This window comes from Felis catus, chromosome A1 (genome assembly GCF_018350175.1).
Source record: "Felis catus isolate Fca126 chromosome A1, F.catus_Fca126_mat1.0, whole genome shotgun sequence".
NCBI lineage: Eukaryota > Metazoa > Chordata > Mammalia > Carnivora > Felidae > Felis > Felis catus.
This window is the reverse complement of record NC_058368.1, coordinates 207,775,894-207,795,906: the sequence shown is the minus strand read 5'-3', so window position 1 is coordinate 207,795,906 and position 20,013 is coordinate 207,775,894. Positions and strand designations below refer to the sequence as shown.

The 20,013-nt window shown below is 35.0% G+C and overlaps 1 protein-coding gene across 7 annotated transcripts in view; it reads right to left on the bottom strand.

Annotated features, from left to right (window-relative positions):
• RICTOR (RPTOR independent companion of MTOR complex 2) overlaps positions 1–20,013 on the bottom strand; it is a 122,829-nt gene that overhangs the window by 64,011 nt on the left and 38,805 nt on the right. For all 7 annotated transcript variants that reach the window (XM_023238910.2, XM_023238916.2, XM_023238911.2 and 4 more), the window contains 3 exons: positions 18,509–18,606; positions 5,242–5,306; positions 3,831–3,962 (listed from right to left, as the gene is read on the bottom strand). In XM_023238910.2, coding sequence (XP_023094678.1) covers positions 3,831–3,962; positions 5,242–5,306; positions 18,509–18,606 — 295 coding nt within the window. The remainder of the gene's footprint in view (positions 1–3,830; positions 3,963–5,241; positions 5,307–18,508; positions 18,607–20,013) is intronic.

Below are 20,013 nucleotides of genomic sequence, written 5' to 3'. Positions count from 1 at the left end.
GACAGAGTTAAAAAAAATAACAAACAAAACAGGTGAGTAGAAAGTAACCACACTTAAAGCACAGAGATTTACAACAGAAGTTGAAAATACAGTAAGGACATCAGAGACCTGTGGCACACTGAACAGATCCAACACTTCTCCCAGACATGGGAGAAGAAAGAACAGAAGAGAAGAAAACCTTTTAAATAGCCAAAGAAAAAGATGTATCACTTACAAAATATCAACAAGAGACTACTTACTGTTCAAGTTAAAAAAAAAAATCCAGAAGACAGTAACTTAAAGTATTGAAAAGAGGAACCAGTCACAAAAATAGCCTTCAAATATGAAGGCAAAAAGAGAAACATTTACAGACAAATAAAAGATGAGAGAGAATTCATCTCAAGAAGACCTGCATTACAAGAAACAGTAAAGGAAATTCATCAAACAGAAAGTGATGCAAGATGAATGAAAATGTGCAAATACAAGAAAAAATGACATCAGAATGAGTAAATAATGTAGGTAAATGTCAACAGTTCCAGTTTAAAACAGTAGGGTTTTGTAGGGTTACAAATATGTAGGAATAAAAACTATAACAGTAATACAAAGAGCAGAAGGGAGATGACAGAAACCATTAGAGGTTTCCTGCATTGTTCTGGTTGTAATAAAACGCTAAAACTGAATATCAAGGATATGAGTTGTAATCTCTAGGGCAACTGCTAAGTGAAGACTTTATAACCAAGATATTAATAGAAGAGGAAAAGAAATTGTGCGCTATTGCAAAAGAAACAAAAAGGAGGAACACAAAAACAAAGAACCAGTGTGACAAACTCAACATAGCAAACAAACTCAAATGTATGAGAAAATTAACACCAAGAAAAACTCATAAATAAATAAATATATATATTTATATAATTACATTGCATAAAGTCCACAGACCATGCATATTAAAATACACTAGACAGTCTAGATGTTCCAATTAGAAGACAAAGATAAGATAATCAAACTAGATTTAAAAACAAACAAAAAACCTATATGGTGTTTACAGGTGAGAAAATTTAAATGTAAAGACAAAAATAACAAAGTAAAAGGATGGTAAAGGATGCATCTTGCAAACCCTAAATCAAAGTGAGGATAGCCATATTACTATGAGGTAACATGAACCCTCATAAAAGATGTACTCCTAGGAATAAAGAGGGACATTTCATAACTATAAAAGTATTAGCCCAATGTGAAGGTTTAACAATTCTAAATATGAATGGTCCAAAATATATAAATGATTGGCAAAAGGAGGAGAAAATCTGAATAGTACTATAAGTGTTAAAGAAATTGAATCCGTAATCTTAAAACTACTTAAAGAAAACCCTCTGCCTAGATTCACTGGTAAATTCTGGGGGAAAAAAACCAACAACAATAACAGTATCCATCTTACATAAAGTCTTCTAGGGAACATAAAAATAGGGCAACACTTCCCTAGTTGTTTTACAAAACAAAAAAACAAAAAACAACTTCTTGGTTCCAAAACTAAACTAGGACATTAGAAGAATGGAAAAATATAAGCCAATACCATTCATGAACTACAAAAATCTTCCACAAAATATTATCAAACCAAATTCAGTTAATATTTAAAAAGGACATGGGGCGCCTGGGTGGCGCAGTCGGTTAAGCGTCCGACTTCAGCCAGGTCACGATCTCGCGGTCCGTGAGTTCGAGCCCCGCGTCAGGCTCTGGGCTGATGGTTCAGAGCCTGGAGCCTGTTTCCGATTCTGTGTCTCCCTCTCTCTCTGCCCCTCCCCCGTTCATGCTCTGTCTCTCTCTGTCCCAAAAATAAACTCACAATTATTTTTCATATATTAGCAGCAAAAAATATGAGAAAGAAAAAATTTAACTTACATTAACACTATCATTAAAAAGTACCTTAGAATAAACAAAACAAATATGTGCAAGACCTCTGCACAGAAAACTACAAAATACTGTTGAGAGACATTACAGTTCCAAGTAAATGAAAGTTTAGAGTATGCAATATTAAGATATCAATTCACCCCAAATTAATCTAAAACTTCAGTGCAATTACCACTAAAATGCTAGAATGTTTTAAGGAAATGGACAAGTTGGTTCTAAAATTTATATGAAAATACAGGACATAAAATAGGCAACACAGTCTTGAAGAAAAGTTGGAGGACTTACACCAACAGATATTAACACATATCAAGCTGCAGTCATTAAAACAGTGAGAAACAAGGGCAAGAACAGACAGACAGACTAACTAAAGAGACTAGGGAATGTAAAAACAGATCCGTAACTATCAGTTATCTGGTTTACAACAGAAGTGTCACTACTCTAGACAAGAGAAGAAAATCTCTTTAATAAATGCTGCTAAAATGTACTGCATATCCATAAAAATGAATCATGACCTGACGCCTAATTAAACATACAAAGGAATAAAACCTTTCAGGGAAAACATAGCATAGTATCTTCTAAGAGTACAAGAACATTAACTATAAAATCAGATTCTATTATTTAGGAAGAGACAAAAGGCAAAACAGACGGACTTGGAGAAGATACTGTCAATACATACTCCTGCTGAAAGGAATCATATCCAGAACATCAAGAACACCTATATAATGAGACAGACAGACAATTCAATATACAAATGAGCAAAAGACAAGGATGTCCAAATAGCCAACAAACAAATGAAAGGTGCTTAACATCATTCCTCATTAGGGAAATGCAAACTAAAACCACAAGGAAACTCGGAGCGCCTGGGTGGCTCAGTTAGTTAAGCATCTGACTCTTGATTTCAGCTCAGGTCATGATCTCATGGTTCAGGAGTTTGAGCTCTGTATCAGGCTCTGCACTGACAGAGCCTTTCTCTCTAAAAAACTAAATAAACTAAAAAAACAAACAAACAAACAAACAAAAAAACCCCAAAAAACAAAACCCACAAGGAAACTCAAAATAAACTCTACAGCAGAAAGTCTAGAAGTAAAAACTGAAGGCAAGTGCTGATGAAAATGTTGAGAGACTGGAACTTTCCAACATCACTGGTAGGAATATAAATCAGTTCAATCACTATGGAAAAATGGCAGTATTTAGGAAAGCTAACTAGACATAAACCTATGATCCAGCAGTTCCTACACATACCTAAGAGAAAGTAGTGCATATGTCCACCTATAAGAATGTTCAGGCGCTCAATAGGTTAAGCACCCAACTCTTGATTTCACCTCAGGTCCCGATCTCACGGTTCCTGAGATCAAGCCCTGCATGGGGCTCTGGGCTGACAGCATGGAGCCTGTGGAACCTGTTTGGGATTCTCTCTCTCCCTCTCTCTGCCTCTCCCCCGTGCAAGCATGTGCTTTCTCTCTCTCTCTCAAAAACAAAACAAACAAAAAAGAAGAAAAAGAATGTTCAGGGCAGCTTTACCCAAAACAGCCAAGTACTGATAACAACCCAGAAAATCACCAATAGAATGGAAAAAATGAACTACAGTCTATTCATAACATGAAATATTACACAGCCTTTAAAATAAAAACCAACCTGGATAAATCTCACAAGTAACACTGAGGAAAGAAAAGAGTAACTATGTAATTTTCCAATATATGATGCTCAAGAACAGGGAAAACTGGTTTACAATGAGAAAAAGCAGAATAATGTTTAGTATTGGTTGCAGACACAAGGGAACTTGACTGGGATGCTGAAAATAATTCTCTTATTTAGGATAATGGGGTACTAGTTTGTATATATTTATAAAAATTATCAGGTTTTACACTAAAGATTTGTACACTTCATGATATGCATGTTAAAACTTAATACATAATTAAAAAAAAAAAAACACACAGCTCTCGTAAAATTACCTTGCTATTAAATAGTCCACTTTCAATTTTAGCACCTTCTGCAGAATACTGGAGTCTTGGATGAGATATCGAAGAGCTCGCAGCCCTGCTGCCCGCACTTCTTTTGCTTCATTCAATAAAGCTAACCGCAAACTGCAGGAAAACAAAAAAGTTTTGCTGCATGAGTTTCAAATACACATAAAACTATGGTACCAAATTCTTCCTTAATTTGAAATAAGCAAAACTACTAGTCATTTTACATATATAAAAATCATTCACTGTAATATGGAACTTCAGTAATCTGTGCTGCTTGGTATATTCTTAAAAATCAAGAAAATGTTATTTTGTCCTACTTTCTGTAGTTTTATATAAGCAATGGGAAATTAAATATGCTTTTTTCAAGGTGTATCACATACACCTCTACAATTATTCCTCTCTGCCTACCTGGTTCCACCCCTCTCAAGGAATCATTGGCTTAGGGGTACCCGGGTGGCAGAGTTGGTTACGCATCTGACTCTTGATCTTGGCTCAGGTCACGATCTCACAGTTTGTGAGCTCATGCAGCACACTGGCTCTGTGCTGATGGTGCTGAGCCTACCTGGGATTCTGTTTCTCCTCCTCTCTGCCCCTCCCCCGCTCATGCATGTGTGCACTCACTGTCTTTCTCTCTCGAAGCAAATAAATAAACTTAAAAAAAAAGAATCACTGGTTTAAACCAGTAAATACTTTATGGCAGTAGGCACAGACTATATATATTTTTTAATTCCTAAGCACACCAAAAAGATGGCTCTTGAGATTATAACATTATGTGTCTGTCGGTGGGCTTGAGAAAATAAAGTCTACCATCAGCACACTCTATCTTAAGGGAGGTCTAGAGATAACTGTTCCTTGTTCTTAGGAATAATTAAGAGCTCTTGTTCTATGAATTTCAGATTTAATTTAGGAGCTTAAATAGTAGAAATCCATGTATTTTCCATCATTAGCTTTGATTAATTACATTTGATAATTAAGAAGTATCAGTAAGAACAACAGGATAACAATTAAAATGTACTGGAGATCCGGGGCACCTGGGTGGCTCAGTCGGTTGAGCCTCCGACTTTGGCTCAGGTCATGATCTCAGTTTGTGAGTTCGGGCCCCGCACTGGGCTCTGCGCTGACAGCTCAGAGCCTGGAGCCTGTTTCAGATTCTGTGTCTCCCTCTCCCTGCCCCTTTCCCGCTCATGCTCTGTCTCTTTCTGTCTCTCAAAAATGAATAAAAGTTAAAAAAAAAAATTTTTTTTAAGTACTGGAGATCATAAATTTTTCTAATGTTCAAACAACTGTTTCCACAAAATTAAATATAAGGTGTCACACTATCTTTTTGGTTTAGAATTAGTAAAACTGAAATTACTAAAATCCAGAGAGGTGAAGGAGAGAACTAAACTATACTTACCAAATTATGATATCCTCATAGTTAAAACCCAATTTTTCTTCACTATGGCCAATATCACAAAGAAGCTGTCAGAAAACAAAAGTATGTGAATGTGTTATGTATTTTTGTCTATTTATGTATACATTCCCTTTTAGACTGAAAAATATAGTATTTATCTCCAACAAATATCAGAAAATATATGATTTTATTACTGTTCAAGTATGCATATTTATTTCTACTGCATTACTGTGTTTTTATTTGACCTGCCAGTTTTAGGTTTCTTTAACCCTCCTTTTTGTTTTCATTTGAATCAACCAATTATGCTTTATTATTCTTTATCCCCCCTCAATAAGTTTACAGTTTTAAAACAATCTTTTGATGGTTACCATTGAGATTATAATGTGCATTGTTAACTAGTAACAGTCTAACAGATATTACTTTACCATGTCCTCAACAATGCTAGACTCTTAAAACACTTGAACTTCATTTACTACCCTCACCTTTCACTTTACTGTTGTTTTTTCTACCGATGTTTCAAGCCCCATAACACATTACGGTTATTTTTACTTTCAGTTAATATTTAGTCAATATCAATTTATATTTGCCAACAATTTCACCTTTTCTATTGTTCTTCATCTCAGTGTTATCTTAACAGGATATTCTTCCTTCTGTCTAAAGAATCCTCAGTTTGTTGTTGACTTGTTTTATTGGGTGTTTTTATTTACTTAATTTTTAGCCAAGGTTGCTGTTAACAGATTCTTTAAACTTTTGTTTACATGGAAAATTTTTTTTTCACTTTATTTTTTGGAGGATTATCTTTCTGGATTTATAGATTTATGGGTTAGCTGCTATTTTCTTAAAAGCTTCAAGATGGTTTCTATTATCCCTATTGAAAAGTCTGTTATCAGTCTTACTATTGGCTCTTTTGAAGATTTTTTTTCTCTTTGTTTTTCAGCAATCTTAGTGTTCAGGTGTGGTTTTCTCTGTATCTATCCTGCTTAGGGAAACAGAAATTCCCAAATCTCTGGTTTGATATATTTTAATTAGTGTTAGAAAATTTTGTACATGATCTCTTCAAAATTACTTATTGCCCAATTCCCTCTCTTCTCTTTCTGGTAATTCAAATGTCAGATCTTTTGGTGTGTACTGCAAATCTCTAAAACCTGTTTTCTATTTTCTCCATTCTCTTATCTCAGTGCTTTGGCTAGATATTTTCTATTTATCTATCTTCTGATCTGGCTAATCTTCTACCACACCGGTCTACTGAGTTCTTGATTTTTAGACACTGTTTTACCATTCTTGAATCTTCATCTAACTTTACACATATCAATAATAAAAAAAAAAATCTTCATTTTCACCTATTCTCTCCATATTTCCTCTATTTCCTTGACATGTAAATAATAATTTAAATATTTGAAGTGCTTATTATATAAATGTATGTGAATGATGTAGATTGCCTGTAGATCCGTTTCTACTATGTTCTTCCTTTCATTGTAGTCATGCAGTCCTGTCTCTTGGTATACCCTGCAATCTTTGCATATAAAAACTTGTACAGACTCCTGATAATATCTTTCTCCACAGAGGGTTTATCCTCTTTGTTAGGTCACTGAACAAAACTAAGTACAGAAAAGTTGCTGCTCTGTTAAGTTTCAATCTACCTCTGGTTTTCCCTTTTCCTCCCCACTCCCCAGGTTTTAACTGAAACCTATTTTCAACTGAAACCTAAGTTTCATACTGAAACTTATTTATTGTTGAGGGAATTAGTCCCAAGAGGATGACATACCTATTTCTGTCTTACAAAAACACTACAAGCTCCATCCTTATTTTCAAATATTCTTTTGCTGGGGCGCCTGGGTGGCGCAGTCGGTTAAGTGTCCGACTTCAGCCAGGTCACGATCTCACGGTCCATGAGTTCCAGCCCCATGTCAGGCTCTGGGCTGATGGCTCAGAGCCTGGAGCCTGTTTCCGATTCTGTGTCTCCCTCTCTCTCTGCCCCTCCCCCGTTCATGCTCTGTCTCTCTCTGTCTCAAAAATAAATAAACGTTGAAAAAAATATATATATTCTTTTGCTTTAGATTTTTAGGTTTCCCATCTCAGATAGTCCCAGGATTCAACAAATGTACTGAGACAAGAATCTCCTTCTAGTAGATTGCCTCTAGGTCTCCACCAAAAGTCTGTGCTGTTTTTTCTGCTGAGTACTCCTGGGCCTAAGGTCTGAGTCCCTAGCTCTCTGCCCACACTCTAAAGTAGCCAGTATCTCCTGGCAAAAGTTGTTGGAGAAGTAAACTCACCTCCACAAGCTTCTCCCTTCTCCAAAGCTTTGGCTCCTATATTTCTTTTTGACTGAGCAGTTTCCTGCTATACCTTCAAACAGGCTTTCCTTGTTTTCATTAAGAACACTGATCTAATACTAACTACTTCCTTCCCACCTGGATGGTATGTACCACTTTAGTCTGAATTTTGAAAACTGGCTTTTACCTAAAAGTTACATAGAAGTTTCTCAAGTTATTTGGAGGGCCTAACTGAAATGAATTCAAGAGATTGATCATTTAATTAACACTGAAGAAACAGAAGGGATTCCAAGTGCTATTATTCTTCCTCAGTATGAAGTTATGAACATCTTAACCATACAGAATAAACCAACCAAAGTGGTGGCCATCACATCGGTCTCTGTGAAAGGAATGGACCCAAGAACATATTTTAAAAGGCACAAAACTGTAGAAATAAAAAGCTAATCCTATCTTATTGGTAGGCTCCTTATAAAATTTCCTATCCAGTTTCTTCTTTAGAAGGAAAAAAAAAAAAAAAAAGGCAAAAAAGAAATGTTCCAAATAGAAGAAGGAAGAGAATAGGAATAGAGTAGCTATAAGATAACGCAATATTTTCACAGCAGGGAAGGACACTACACAAATCATCACTTTGTGTGGTAAGGAAATGCTGTGTAAATAAGCAAATAGGCAAAACAAGCTGAAAAGTTTTTGTTCACAGGTCTTTATCCAAAATGTTTATATTATAAAATCCTCAAAATTCTGAAATATGATGAACAAAGAAGCTACAGACCTTCAAACGGCATGAAATTTTGTCATTTTTATTGCATTTTGTTGCGATGTTAAAAGTACTAAAAAATGGGAGGATGAGGACATCTTTATATATAAATATAGATTTAAAATACAATGTAAGATTTCCTAAGCTTTGAGACAAAAGAGAGGAAAATTTATATATTTCTAAAAAGCCAACTGTATACCTAAAAGTTAAATGACATATTAGTCAAAAATATTTGTAAAACTATGATAAGCAAAAGGTTAAGGGCTTGTATTGGTTTGCTAGGGCTGCTATAACAAATACCACAGACCAGGTGGCTCAAACACAGAAACTTATTTACTCATGATTCTGGAGGCTAGAACATCAATGTATCTTGACAGATTCTTTGTTTTGAGGTCATTTCTCCTTGGTTCTCTCTGTCTTCATATGGTTGTTCCTCTGTGTGTATCTTTGTACTAATCTCCTTGTTTTATCAGGACACTGGTCATATTGCACTGGAGATCACCCATATTACCTAATTTTACCTCAACTGCCTCTTTAAGGGCCGTATCTCCAAATGCATAAACATTTTGAGGTACTGAGGGTGAAGGTTTCAACGAATGAATTTTCGGAATACATAATTCCGCCCTTAACATGCTAGCCTCACATAGCAAAGTAATATAAGCACACTCTTATAATGTGAAAGGCCTAAACAAGTTGGGGAAAGATCACTGAGAAGAGGCCAAGAAAAAGTAAAAAGAATTTAATAACATGACGTATTTCCTGTTTCCTAAATTCTGAACCAAATACACTGAAAAGTGCCGTTTGAAACAAAGTTTACCAAACTAGCAAGAAACTCCTTTTTAACATGATTATTCCAAATAAGATAATACATTGTCGGCATTATAAACTGAAATTATAAACCGAAAACATTTTGTAAAATAAATTGGGAAATGCAGGGCACTTGGGTGGCTCAGTTGGTTGAGAATACGACTCAAATTCCACTCAGATCATGATCTCGAGGTTTGTGGGCTCATGTCAGGCTCTGCCCTAATGGCCTGTTTGGGATTCTCTTTCTCCCTCTCTCTCTGACCCTCCCCTGCTCCTGCATGCTCTCTCGTGCATGCTCACTCTCTCAAAAAATAAACAAATAAGTGAACATTTTTTAAAAATTGGAAAAATGTACTATGGTCAGGATCTGCTTCTGGTGATTTATATGAACAAACTAATCTAAAATGTAAAGTGGTTCAAGCATAAGAGGCTCATGACATTATTTACAATGGTAAAGAACTAGAAACAAAATGTTCATAAAGGAGGAAACTTACACAACCTATTAATATTATATAATATTTAAACATAAGGAAAAACATGCATAATATACCCTGGTAAGATGGAAAAAATTCTAAAAGATGTATTTTTTTTTAAGATACATATTTAAAAAGTCTATACCATCAATATTTTAACACCAAAAATGAAAATGCAATCATAGGTAATTTATTTTCCTCTCTATGCTTTTCTGTATTTTAGAAATGTTAATATATACTGAATATGTATTACATAACCTAGGGATGGTTAACTATATAAAGAATTCATGAATAGGAACAGAAATAACATTTATTGACTATTAATCTTGTTAACCCTAGAAAATAATATTTTTGTAAATGAAGACAAATGAGGCTTGAAGATAGTAGGTAATATGACTTCCCAAGGCCAAAAAACTATTAAGTGGTAAAGCCAGAAATCTGACCAAGCCAGTTGGGGTCCAGAGTCCACTGTGAAAAATGTTACTACAATTTTGTATTAAAATTAGTCACACAGGGACAAAGGAGGAGGGGAGATTGGATATAAAAAATAAAGAAATAACTGAATATTACCATCTTTATTTCATATCTCCAGCCTCAAAAATGGTATGACTCAAAAGTCTGGAGAACTGTACTCTGGTCATATACGCGAACAAGTAAGTGAAATTAACTATTATTTTTTCCAAAACAGCTAACTAAAAACACACACACAAATTGCCCATTTCAAAGGATTGAAACACACATAAAAACTACACTTAACACTATTAAACGTAAGTTAGTATTTGAGATTTCCAGGTATTTGAGATTACTAGCATTGTCACTGTATGGTACCATACATTATTTAAAAAACAAAAAACAAAAAACAACTGCTTATCATAGTATTATGCTCACTTAAACCTTGGACATATTCCAACTCAAACAATAGAAAAATGAAGCTTACAAGTTGTTTATATCAACATATATAAAATATTGTTTTTAAAATGGGAAAAATGTTACTTTCTTAAACTGATTTGTTTATCTCAATTCCTAAAAAGGCAGTAATTCCATTTTTTTCTGCTACAGTAGCAATGGATGTTAACAAAATACTTTGAAATCCTAGAAATAAAGTAAACAAAGTCTTGTCAAGGGTTGGTAGAGTACTTAAGTAGCTTAAGTATGCACTTGGTTCTCATTTTTTGTACTATCTTTTTCACACTTGCCAGGTATCCTTGTAGAAAACTATAGATTCAGAGAAACACAATTCCCAAATTACTCACCTTTTAGACACAAAATATATGACTGTCCATCAACTCTAACATCTGTTAGAGTTAGCAGTTTTGATGAAAAATTAAAAAAAAACCTCTCAAAGTTATTATTATGATCTCCAAAAACCACAACTTGAAAAGTATTTTGAAAGGACTATCATTTTCTGCTATCTAGTATCACTGCAAGATAAAAATTTCAACTGCAAGAAACATGTCTTTTTCTTTTCTTTTTTTTTAACTGCAAGACATACTTCTGAGAAAAATGTCCACTCAGTTGGAAACTGGAATATCACAAGTAAAAACTAAAAAGAACAATTTATAACAAAACAGCATATTTGTCATTTTCAGTGCCTAATTCCCAAAGATAGTAATAAATGTTAGGGTGATGCTTTCAATGTGGTTAATTAATGTTTTTGTTTCCAGAATTATAGAAGAGGATCTTCTTAATTAGTCTTAAATGAAAATATCCTTTTTGAATTAGAATTATCCCAAGTAAAGACTAAGCTTTCTATATGTAAATAATTTACATAAGAATAAGAAATCACAGAAGACACTGGTAAGATTTCTGAATTTTTAATTATCAAAAAAATATACTTTCACTTCCCATCACCAAGAGTTCACCTATTAGAAGTTTCAAAATATTAGGAATAAACTATTCTAGTATAAAATTCTTATAGTGACTGACTCACTACTTTACTAATAATCTCCTAATTTAAATAACCAAACCCTAAAGTACAAATTAAACCCCTTAAGTCTTACTCTAGGAATAGGCCAAAAACAGCAAGAAGAATCCTAAACTGGTGCCTTTAAACAATGAGAATCTTATCCTGCTTCAACAACTGATTGAATTACTAATTAATCTTCTGTCATTAAGTAGTAGTTTGTCCACTACTATCTTAGCCATTTCTGGTAATTTCTTGTCTCCTGTATAAGTTATTAAAATGTAACACTGCCTTCTCTATCACGTAAGTGTGTTAAGAATAAAATCATGAATTATGCTTAGAAATCACTGAAGACCTTTCAAAATGTAAGAATCCGTATCCTAACAGACACTGATGCAAAATGCAAAATTATTAGACATCACACTTTTCACTGGGTTTCTGTTGCTCCCATCCCATGTGTTTTTATGACTATCGGTTACGATGCCTAGCTGAGTGTGACCAAAATGAGAGAACGTATAGTAGACGATAAGAGAGGGCTACCCTTTCCTTTTAGGAGAGCTGTAAAGATGATGTATCTTAGCCAAATGGAAGGTGTTTCAGAATGAAGCTAACTTTATTTTATTTTTTTTTTTTAATTTTTTTTTTCAACGTTTATTTATTTTTTGGGACAGAGAGAGACAGAGCATGAACGGGGGAGGGGCAGAGAGAGAGGGAGACACAGAATCGGAAACAGGCTCCAGGCTCTGAGCCATCAGCCCAGAGCCCGACGCGGGGCTCGAACTCACAGACCGCGAGATCGTGACCTGGCTGAAGTCGGACGCTTAACCGACTGCGCCACCCAGGCGCCCCTGAAGCTAACTTTAAAAAAAAAGAGAGAGCTGTGAAATGGGAGAGACAGAATGCAATTAACATTTTTTCAGCCCTTGAATTGTTTTGTTTGAAATTAGGACACAACATTTGGTTTTCCTCATCATGAGAGCAAATAACTTTTTTTAAACTCTAGCTCTGTTGAATTAAGTTTGTTGAATTTGTTTCTTATAAGGCTTTCTTATAAAAACTGAGATATCCAAAAGGAGCAATCAACAATATTATATTCTGACAAAGGTAAAATAGAAGTCTAAACTATCTCTAGGTAATTAAAATATCTGAGATGCTTATTAAAAGTACAATTTTTAAAAAAGATAATGATCAATTAAAACAGGGCAGTTAAATGCTATGTTATTCCCATTTTACTCATATTGCTCTGAAGGTTAAATGAATAGTTCTCCCAAATAAGCAACAGATCGAGTAATCCAAACTTTAAAAATATATATATGTATATATTATCACAGAAAAGATTTCCACAGCGTGGTCTTTTCTGAGTGGTTTTTTTGTTTTTTGTTTTTTTTAGAGAGAGAGTGCATGCATGAGCAAGGGAGAGGGGTTAGGGGGAGAGACAGAGAGAGAAAATCTTAAGCAGGCTCCATGCTCAGCATGGAGCCCAATGCAGGGCTCAATCCCATGACCCTGGGATCGAGACCCAAGTCAAAATTAGTCACTCAACTGACTGAGCCACCCAGACACCCACAGAACGCACTGTAAAAGCAGGTTTTAAAATAAGAAATACAAAGGCTTTGGCTAAGTAATCACACTTCAAAAATTCTATTCAGCACAAGGAAGTACACAAGTGTTACTATACATGATTTAAAATAGCAAAAAGGGAAAATATTTTTTAATGATGGAATGATTAAATTATGGTATATGTATGTATGTATGTGTATGAATATACATATTTGTATACATATACATATATTTTGTGACTATATCTACACATATATATATATCTACACACATACATGCAGTTATAAAAATGTAGTAGATCTATATTTATAAAAAGGAAAGGATTCTATGATATATTGGAAAGTAGAAAAAAGCAAACTATAAATCAACATATGTCATGATCTTATTTAAAAAAAAACCTTTGTGCATACATATATAATAAGTGGTAAATAAACTGAGTACTATATTAAACACAACTTTTTGTTTCACTCATTTAATTCTCACAACTCAATGAAATAAACACACACACACACACACACACACACACACACACACAATCATATCAGAGAAGGGTAAATACTTCCTAGTGGTTACCTGCAGAGAATGGTATTTTTGTCACAGTGGTGAGGAAGATGGGAAGGGTATCTGAGAGAAGACTTTCACTTTTTACCATATATTGTTCTGTGCTGTTTTAATTTTTTATATTTAGCTTATACTATTTTTGAAGTTTTTTTTAAAAACAGTACCAAATAAAGACTCCTTTGGAACTTTCAATATGAATAGGAGATGAAATATAGGAAAAGAGAACTTTTAGAATGTAAAGACCTGAAATAGTTTCATCTTTAAACAGGTCTTTAGATTATAAGCATGTTGTCAGTTTTAAAAATAGGATACTGAGATTATATTCATCAGCAGTCTGTTATACACACTACTTTATCTAGTGCAATGATGTCAGAAGGCAAGCACGGGTGTGTGACATTCACATGGTTACAGGATCACATCACTAGCACCCTCTCTTCATGCCTTAAAAGGAAGTTTATTTCTGCAGATGAGGTCTACTCTCTAAAAGATTTTAGCCCCACTGATCTACTAAATTAAGTTAATCCTAACAGCAAGCTTCTACTTCATAACAAAACAACTAGTAGTACGACAAAAACTCATATTTAAAATGCAAAATCTTCTCAATGTAATATAAAACCTTTAATTAAACACTTGTTATATACCAGGCTTTGGAGTAAAAATGAAGAGTAGAAAAATAAATACTACATGTGATTTGTGCTTAAGAAACTCAGTTTAATAAGACAGTAACCCACAACAAATAATAACAAAAGAACAGATAAAATTTAGTAGACACACATAATCTGTTATGGGAACACAGAAAAGGGGGACCAACCAACTCCTAACTAGTCTAAGTGGCATCATAATTATTTTTCTTATTTACTTATTCTATAAAGATATTCATAGAGATTTCTCAGAATTTCTAACCATACAAGGAAATGTACTTACAGATTTTACAGAAATACCAGCTATGTAAATGTTTACGAACTTAGCTCTCCAACAAAATGGAATTCAAAGGCATATTATATTATGATTAAATTTACAGTAAGCATTTATTTTGCACAGGGTGCTTGAAGAAATTTTATAATAAAATCTACAGCCATTTATTTACAGTGGTGGTTCTTAACCAGGGGCAATTCTGTTCCCAAGGAAATATTTGGCAGTGTCTGGAGACATTTTTGTTTGTCACAGCTGGTGGAGGTGTGCTACTGGCATCCAGGGGATAGAAGCAGGGATGCTGTTAAACATACTACAATGAAGAAGACAGCCTCCCAAAACAATTATCTGGCCCAATATGTCGGAATTACTGAGGTCAAAAAAACACTGTTACAGTAACAGCTTACCAATCTGCAATTTGTGAACTCTTAAGCAGACTCATGTCCTTAGAGTCAGCCAAAAAAAAACAAAAACAAAAACAAAAAAACAACTATAAAAATGGCAAAAAATACAAAAGCAAACAAAAACAAAGGCACTACCTTTACGAAGTACATATTGTGTGCCAGGCATTGAACTGAGACCTTGCCTCTTTACCTGAGTAAAGAAATCTGCCCGAGACTGCCTTGCTAGTTAGGGTCAGAGCTAGGCTGTAAGTCTCTATCTAGTTGATCTAAAGCTCATGTTTTTCCCATTGTTATCATAGGGCAGAAAACTGATTTTATCAAGTCCAGCGTTCGTGGACTTCACTAATGGGAGAGCCCCTCAGACCCCAACTCAAGGTTTAGTGCCTCATATTGTAGACAAATTCTAGTAAGTCTGGTTTTCTGGTTTTAAATCCATAAATAATTTATAATAGCAAATAGAAGGTTGCTATAAGCTAGCACAAGGGCCAGACGGAAATGTGAAAATTACAAAGAGAGGATATAGCAAAACAAAAAACAAGAATACAAGAAGCCCCAAAGCCTAGGGCCTTTATTAAGGAGATAAATCATTCTGTTATCTACAGTGGTACAATGGGGGAAGAGACAGGGAAAGGAGAGAGAAATGAGGGAAAGAGACAGAGGGAGGGGGGTAGAGAAAGGTGAAAAGACAGGTGACAAAGGGAAAGAAGGAAAGAAAGAGAACAGAGAAGGAGAGAGTGAAGGGAAGACAGGGGAAAAGAGACTGGGAGAACACATATCAAGGAAAGACCAAGTAAAGAAAACAACTTAGTGAAATACTGTGGGTAAAATTCAAAGATACAGAAACAATGAAATGGAAAAGGGAAGAAGGGAGAGGGCAAGTGACCTTAACCCAAAGGACCTGAGATTGAGACAGAAATAAATGGAAAATAGAGAAAGGAAAAAGGTGTCCAACAGATTCCTAAAATTAATGCTTTAACTACTATTCCAAAAAGCCTATATATATACTGTCCATTATGGTTGGTATTTACTAGCCACAGGTTGCTATGAGCACTGTAAATGTGGCTAGTCTGAATTAAGATGTACTACATGAATATACATATTTGATTTCAAATATTTTGTATAAAAATATTAATAAACATTTCATCATTAATGTTTTATACTAATTATATCAAATGCAATAATCTGGATATACTGGATTAAAGAAAATGTATTGTTAAAAATAATTTCACATGCTTCTTTTTCCTTTTTTGGTGTGGTACTAGAAAATTTTAAATTATATTTGTGGTTCGCATTATACTTCTACTGGATGATGCTGCTCTAGATTTTTAATATTGCCTTAAGATCCATACTAGTGCCAGAGTGAAAAAAAAAGAAATCACTGCCATCCTTACATCCATTCCCAACTTTCAGAATCCCAGCTGGCAAAAGATGTGGAACTACGTATCAAGATGTCAACCTGATTATGACAGGAACCATGAGTTCAAACAGGACATAAATCTATATGAAATTTGTTTTAAATGGTTAAATCTAGGCAAATGGTTAAGACTTATTCAAGATGAGTGAAGAATGTGAGATAAAACTGGGAAATTTAATAGAAGGGAGTGAAACCAGGAGATACCATTACAATCTTGAAAGAACTTTGGGTCTAAAAGACTTGACATTAGCTGATGAGCACACTGAAGAATGCATTTGAATATTTTTATTACATTCATTAAAAAATGAAAACATACCTAGGGATATTTTTGAAAACTCTTTCTCAAGCACTTATTCAATGTTTTTGGAAGTTGCTTTAAAAATATTACTTTCTGGGGTGCCTGAGTGGCTCAGTCAGTGAAGCATCCGACTCTTGATTTTCAGCCCAGGTCATGATCACGGTTCGTGAGTTCACACCCTGCATCGGGCCCCATGCAGACAGTGTGGAGCCTGCTTGGGATATTCTCTCTCTCTGTCTCTCTCTCTCTCTCTCTCAAAAATAAATAAACAGGGGCACCTGGGAAGCTCAGTTGGCTAACATCCAACTTTGGCTCAGGTCACGATCTCGTGGTTCATGAGTTCAAGCCCTGCATCGGGCTCCATGCTGACAGCTCGGAGCCTAGAGCCCACTTCAGATTCTGTGTCTCCCTCTCTCTCTGCTCCTCCCCTGCTTGCTTGCACTCTGTTTCTCACTCTCTCTCAAAAACAAATAAACATTTAAAAAAATTTTTTAAATACATAAACAAATTAACTTTCTTGCCCCTCATATAATTTTCTCATGTTATATAAAAATACGTGCCAGGGGCGCCTGGGTGGCTCAGCTGGTTAAGCTGCTGACTTTGGCTCGTGTCATGGTCTGGCAGTCTGTGAGTTTGAGCCCCGCATCAGGTTCTGTGCTGACAGCTCAGAGCCTGGAGCCTGCTTTAGATTCTGTGTCTTCCTCTCTCTCTCTGCCCCTCCCCTACTCACGCTGTCTCCGTCTCTCAAAAATGAATGTTACAAAAAAATAATAGTAATAAAAAAAATACATGCCAGAATATTCCAAACTTCACAAAAGAAAAATTAACATGTATGTGCTTACTTCTCTAACTATGAAAAAAAATCTGCTCTATATAGAGCATTATTTCACATCACCATACTGAAAAAACAATTTTGGTACGCAGTGACTATATTTTATCCGTTTATACCTGTGAAATAAAGTCCAAGCCATATCCAATTATTAATTAAACATTTTGGAAAGATTAAAACAGTGCCACTCAAACTTTAATGTACACACAATTTATTTGAGAATCTTTATTAAAATGGAGATTCTGGTTCAGTAGGTCTAGGGTAGAGCTAAGCAGTACATTTCAAACAAGCTTCAAGGTGATGCCAATGCTGCTGGTCTGTGGGTCACACTTTGAGTAGTACGGGGCTAACATATATAATTATTCCCAAATTTAAAATGTAGCAGAACAATGTATATTTAGTAAACTAAAAAAAACAGTAATTTTTCCCAAAGGAACCATTCTGTTTCCTATTTATGGCATCACCTCAAATAACAGGCATTTTAGTGTTTCCAAGAGTTGGTTGTCCAGAATTACTTCAAAAACCTACCATCGATCAAAGTCAAGAATTCTTGGATTCTAACAAAGATCAAGTCAGTATTTACTGGGGATGAGGGCCCCTATGTTTATCCTAGGCTCTAATTGAGATCCAGAAAATGGACATAGAATATCAGGGAAAAGAGAGAGGAAGTTTTATTATTTCTCTAGAAATTATGGTTGTGCCTATGAAATGCCACACACACACATATACTTATTAATTATAAACATTTATCATATATTATCACATAAAAATGAGTTATTATTAAAAAGGCAAAAGAAACACATGTAAAAAATCCTGAAGACCGGAAGATGGACTTCTTAGTGACTGTTTTCTTTATTCTTTTCTGAACTTACCAAATTTTCTACAAGCAGCACATAATACTTCCATTATTCAAATACACTGTAATTAATAACACATAACAAAATCCATGAGCAGCAGCAGAGGAAAGCACTAATATTGGGTGATTCCCCAAGAATTTGTTAATGGTAGTTAAAAAGCATCGGAAATAAGTATAAGGAACAGAATTTTAGATGATCATATTAATAAAGACTCAAGTTACTTACCTTAGTAAAGTTATTCAGATGGCCTAGTTTTCTCATATTTGATACTCCTTGCAATTTGGCCACATTTTGGAGAATCTCCCTTAAGTTGTCAGAAGGTTCTAGAAGAAAAGATAAGAGAATTTAACATAATTTTAAAAGAGTATTTTCCCAACCAAACACGTAAAACATGCAGTATTAAAATTCCACAACTTTGGCTCTTGGCTTAAAGTCTTACTCTCTATCTCAAATCCATCTACTTAGATGACTTCAAAGTCCATGTGGATGACTCATTAAATGACCTTCATGCCTCTACTCCATTCATACCTATGGTCCAACTCTGTGTATCTTCACCTGGAATTATTCATAACTACTAAATCTTAAATTTCAGCATCCCAACTATCACTTTTGGCTACAACATACAACAGACACCAAAAAAATACTGTCCTATTCAAATCAACCAAAAAACTGAACAAGATATATGAAACTACAGTTCTCAAAACATGGGGCATCAGGAAGTAAAGAACAGTGATCCCTGAGAGATGAGAAACACACAAGTGTGCCCTACAATTGCCCCAGCTTACTGTCTTAAGAAAGTTTCCAGGCCGGGGTGCATGGGTGGCTCAGTGGGTTAAGCATCCGGTCTTGATTTCAGCTCTGGTCAAGATCTTGCTGTTCATGAAGTTGAGCCCCATGCTGGGCTCTGCGCTGATGGTGTGGAGCCTGTTTGGGATTCCCTCTCTCCCTCTCTCTCTGCCCCTCCACTGCTCGTGCTCGCTTGCGTGCTCTTTCTCTCTCTCAAACATTTAAAAAAAGTTTCCAGGTCTTGCTGCTGAGAGGAGAAATCCAGGCAAGTATTCTAAGCTTTAAAGACAGAGCTCAGAATCCAAGGAAACCAAAAAGAATTAGAAAACAGGGCCTGACACAGAGAGAAACTCTGAAGATCGGCAAAGGAACCCCTGAGGTAGTAGGTATAGCAGTGACTGGTGCATGTGTGTGAAGAAATTACTACTCAAAAGAATTAAAGGGAAGGGACCTTGCATGCACACACGACAGGGAGCAGTGCCTGTTCCTAACAGCCAGACTGAGAATCTGTATGGTTCACGTGCAGTGGTTAGAAAAGTCTTGGCTATGTAGTAGGGAACAATCAGATAATAGACTAAACACTTCTTTTATCCCACATAACAAATCTTCAAAGCTAGACTTGAAAGAATTAAACTATTTCCAAATAATTAAACTGTCTCAAACCAGAACTCAAGATTTATAAGAATTAGAAAAAATATGAAGCACCTAACAAGGAAAAATTTACAAGGTTTAACAGTCAAAATTGATCAGACACTCAAAGAAGCAGGAAAATATGACCTATCATAGGCAGAAAAATTAATCAACACAAAATGACCCAAGAACTGACAGAGATGTTAGAATTAGCAGAAAAGAACATTAAAACAATTTTTATAACTATAGTCTATATGTGCAAAAACTTAAGGAGAAGCATGAAAGGTGTAAAAATCACTCAAATTGAATTTGAT